Below are 3677 nucleotides of genomic sequence, written 5' to 3' on the forward strand. Positions count from 1 at the left end.
CTCTGGGGCAAGTGATGCTCTGTCATCTTGGTGCTTGGGGGGGGGGTCAACAGTGGGAGGGCTTCTAATGTCCTGGCCCACCTGCTGGACCTCCTGATGGCACTGGTATTTCTGGCCACTGTGTGACACTGTGTTGGCCTGATCCAACATTGGCGTCTCTTATGTTCTTATGTTCTTAACTTTAACTGTTTTATATATTGTACGCATTTTGTGCCTGTGTAAGCCTCCCTGAGCCCGTTCGCGGGGAGGGTGGGGTATAAATATAATAAAATAAAATAAATAGGCTGAAATTAGAAGCTGGGGCCACCCCGGGGTCCTTTCAAAGGATATCTGGGCTTGGAGCAGCTGTGCCTTCTCCATTCGCTCCCCAACCCAAAAAGTCCCGTGCACAGGGCCTCTATGGAGACACAATATCTCTAGGAGGACAGCATTCACCATACAGTTCCAGATCTGGACTTGTATACCAAAATCTTTCTGACAACCAAACAAAAGATGACTGACCAACGGGAAAGATGGATTTCGAGGTAGCTTTCCTGATTCTAGCTGATATATCCGGAGGAAAACCTCAACTTGTGGGGTTGACTCACTGATGAAGCGAATTACTTGGAGGGCGTGGTATACGTCTTTATACTGTTCTCTTCGGTACTTCATCACAAATGTATGAGATTCATGGTGGGGAGGAAGAATACCTTTAAAAGGGGGGAAAGGAGGAAGTATCTATTACTTGACACATAAGCAAGCACTTAGATATCCCTTCTACAGTTTTTCTATCCAGTGGGCTAAATACTAGGCCTAGAGGACAACACTGCACATTTTATATATGGACTTGGATCTGACCAATCCATACAGGGATGAAGCAAATTTTAGGGTACTTCCCAAAACAACAATGATACTGAAGCTTGGAATACATATAGTCAAAGATGATTTGTTTACTAGTGAAGTTTTAAAAGAACATGTTTTGAATATCTGAAATATACAAACCAGAGTACTGGTCCATCTAGGTAAAGATAAAGGTAAAGGTTCCCTTGCTCGAAAGCCAGTCGAATCCGACGCTAGGGTTGCGGTGCTCATCTCCGTTTCAAAGCCGAAGAGCCAGCGCTGTCCGAAGACATTTCCGTGGTCATGTGGCCGGCATGACTAAACACCAAGGCGCACGGAACACTGTTACCTTCCCACCGAAGCAGTACCTATTTATCTACTTGCAATTTCTTGCTTTCGAACTGCTAGGTTGGCAGGAGCTGGAACTAGAGACGGGAGCTCACTCCGTCTTGCGGCACCCGGGTCTCGAACTGCCGAACTACTGACCTTCCACAGCCTGCAGTTCAGCGTCTTAACCACTTGAGCCACCGCAGCTCCAGTTATCTAACCTAACTTGTACTGACACTCCAGGGTCCTGCTATCTGATACTCCCTTAACTGAGGACTGAAGCTAGAACCTTCAGCATGCAAAGCACATCCTACGCTACATCCTCTCCTCTGGATAACATCTGGCACAGCTCACTAAAACAGAATATATTCCGCCACAACAAATCAGTCCAAGACCCACAAGGTGGAACGTATGCCACTGGAAGTTCCATCTTCATGTGTCTTATAGCAACTTCTTCTCTTGTGTCTGCTACTTCTCTGACTAACAGGCATTCGAAGCTTACAATAAGAACGGAACTACAAGAATTAAGATATTGATTAAAACAACAGCCAACGTAATAACCTGGTTTTGAATACAAAGCTCTATAATATCAATTCCTGGTATATTTGTCGCCTGAGTACCCACGGAATGGACAGGGGGCTCTTTTTGTAGCAGGAACTCCTTTGCATATCAGGCCACACACCCCTAATGTAGCCAATCCTCCAAGAGCTTACAGAGCTCTTCTTACAGGAGCTACTGTAAGCTCTTGGAGGATTGGCTACATTAGGGGTGTGTCGCTTAATATGCAAATGAGTACCTGCTACAAAAAGATTCCAAGGTCACTCCAGAATCCCACAATGGAAGGAATACAACTCAAGCTACAATGACACCCAAGAATGTGGTCTTTGGGGATTAACCATACCTAAAAGCACCTTCCACACCAGGGTTCGATACATGGACGGAAGTGGAAATCTTTGACTAAACGTGCAAAGCTTCTCGATATCTGTGAAGAAAGGGGTTTTTTACAAAATTAAAGACTGTTAGGAATCATCTCTTTACTCTCAAACGCTGAGACTTGGCTCCTGTAAACAGGACACATCTTAAAGGGTACAGCATCAATAACCAGCCCCAGAAAGTAAGAATTTCAGATTTGCATGGTCAACAAATTCCATGTAAAATTGTCTGCCTACTTTTGGCCCTTTCCAAAAATGTAAGCCCAGAAGTGATAGACACAAAAATGTACGCATTAGGTCTGTCGACCAATTAAAGACATTTTAGCTCATTCATCATCTGCAATAGATAAGATGTAAATACATTTGTATACGGTAAAAAACCTTTGATCTGTGGTGTTGTTGTTGTTGTTTTTAAAACACTGAAGGAATATTTCCCAAGCCATGTCTCCTTGTTAGAATAATATTTTCTTTTTTTACTTCCTAAGTAATTCATTGAAACAGCTTTTAAAAACAAAGTTTTTCAAGCTCGGCAGAGACAGACTAAGGGCAAATATGAACTGCACGTGCTGCGTATCTGGCTCCCCCCTCTGCCAGCCAATTTATACATTACACAGGAGCAATTCAGTGCAGATGGTGCAATCTGCATGTATCCAGTCCCAGGTAACTGCAGCACTTACACTCTGCAAGATGCCTTAGTACCAAATGATCATGGAACACACATAATTCTCCAAAGTGCACGTGCACATTTTCTGTATTAGGACATTATAGTGGAAGTGAGAGGAAAGTTGATGTACTGTGGGCAAAAGATCTTCGCCAAGCCCAAGTCCAGTCATCTCCTCTTCTTCCCTACAGAGCATAGCTGGAAGCAAAGGGGAACAATGACGTCCCACCGTTCTTGAGTTATGCATCAAAATACTAAGGAGCAGAGTGATACCAAACCAACACCAGTACCACCTTGGAATTCACTGCCACAGGAAGTGGTGGCAGCTACAAGCATGGACGGCTTCAAAAGGTAATTAGATAAGCATATGGAGCAGAGGTCCATCAGTGGCTATTAGCCACAAGGTATAGATAGGGGCTCTGGGGCAAGTGATTCTCTGTCATCTTGGTGCTTGGGGGGGTCAACAGTGGGAGGGCTTCTAATGTCCTGGCCCCACTGCTGGACCTCCTGATGGCACCTGGTATTTCTGGCCACTGTGTGATACAGAGTGTTGGACTGGATGGGCCTTTGGCCTGATCCAACATTGGCATCTCTTATGTTCTTATGTTCTTACCTTTGTGCACTGATTACGGCTTCTGAAAGCAAGTGGATTCCAGCACAAAAATTCTTTTTATAGAATTCTCTCCAGTCTCTTGGAAACAGGAGAGAAGCCAGTTCACGCTACACCTCAGGTACTTTTCCTGTACGTGGCACGGTGTGAGAGCACAGAAGGTTCTGTGCAAATGCCCACATTCAAACCGAAACACCCTCGCCCACATCATCCATGCAAAAAATGGGCAGACCGATCACATGGTTAAGGGGCAGGTCTCAGTTCCCAAGGGGAAAAGAAATCTACCAAAGGAGGAAGAAGAATACGTGAGCTCAATGCTTCCCCCCTG

The 3677-nt window shown here is 44.8% G+C and overlaps 1 protein-coding gene across 1 annotated transcript in view; it reads right to left on the reverse strand.

The window, feature by feature from the left end:
* Positions 1-501: 501 nt before the first annotated feature.
* The window catches only part of LOC107115067 (TBC1 domain family member 7-like), a gene marked incomplete at its 3' end in the record, with an annotated part of 4387 nt that continues 1211 nt past the window's right edge, over positions 502-3677 (reverse strand). Inside the window, exons 2-3 of the mRNA XM_015416667.1 lie at positions 2048-2128; positions 502-689 (exon numbers count right to left, since the gene is read on the reverse strand). Of these exons, the coding sequence (XP_015272153.1) occupies positions 502-689; positions 2048-2128 (269 nt within the window). The remainder of the gene's footprint in view (positions 690-2047; positions 2129-3677) is intronic.

The sequence above is a fragment of the Gekko japonicus genome, unplaced genomic scaffold (genome assembly GCF_001447785.1).
Source record: "Gekko japonicus isolate JY-2015 unplaced genomic scaffold, Gekko_japonicus_V1.1 scaffold9192, whole genome shotgun sequence".
NCBI lineage: Eukaryota > Metazoa > Chordata > Lepidosauria > Squamata > Gekkonidae > Gekko > Gekko japonicus.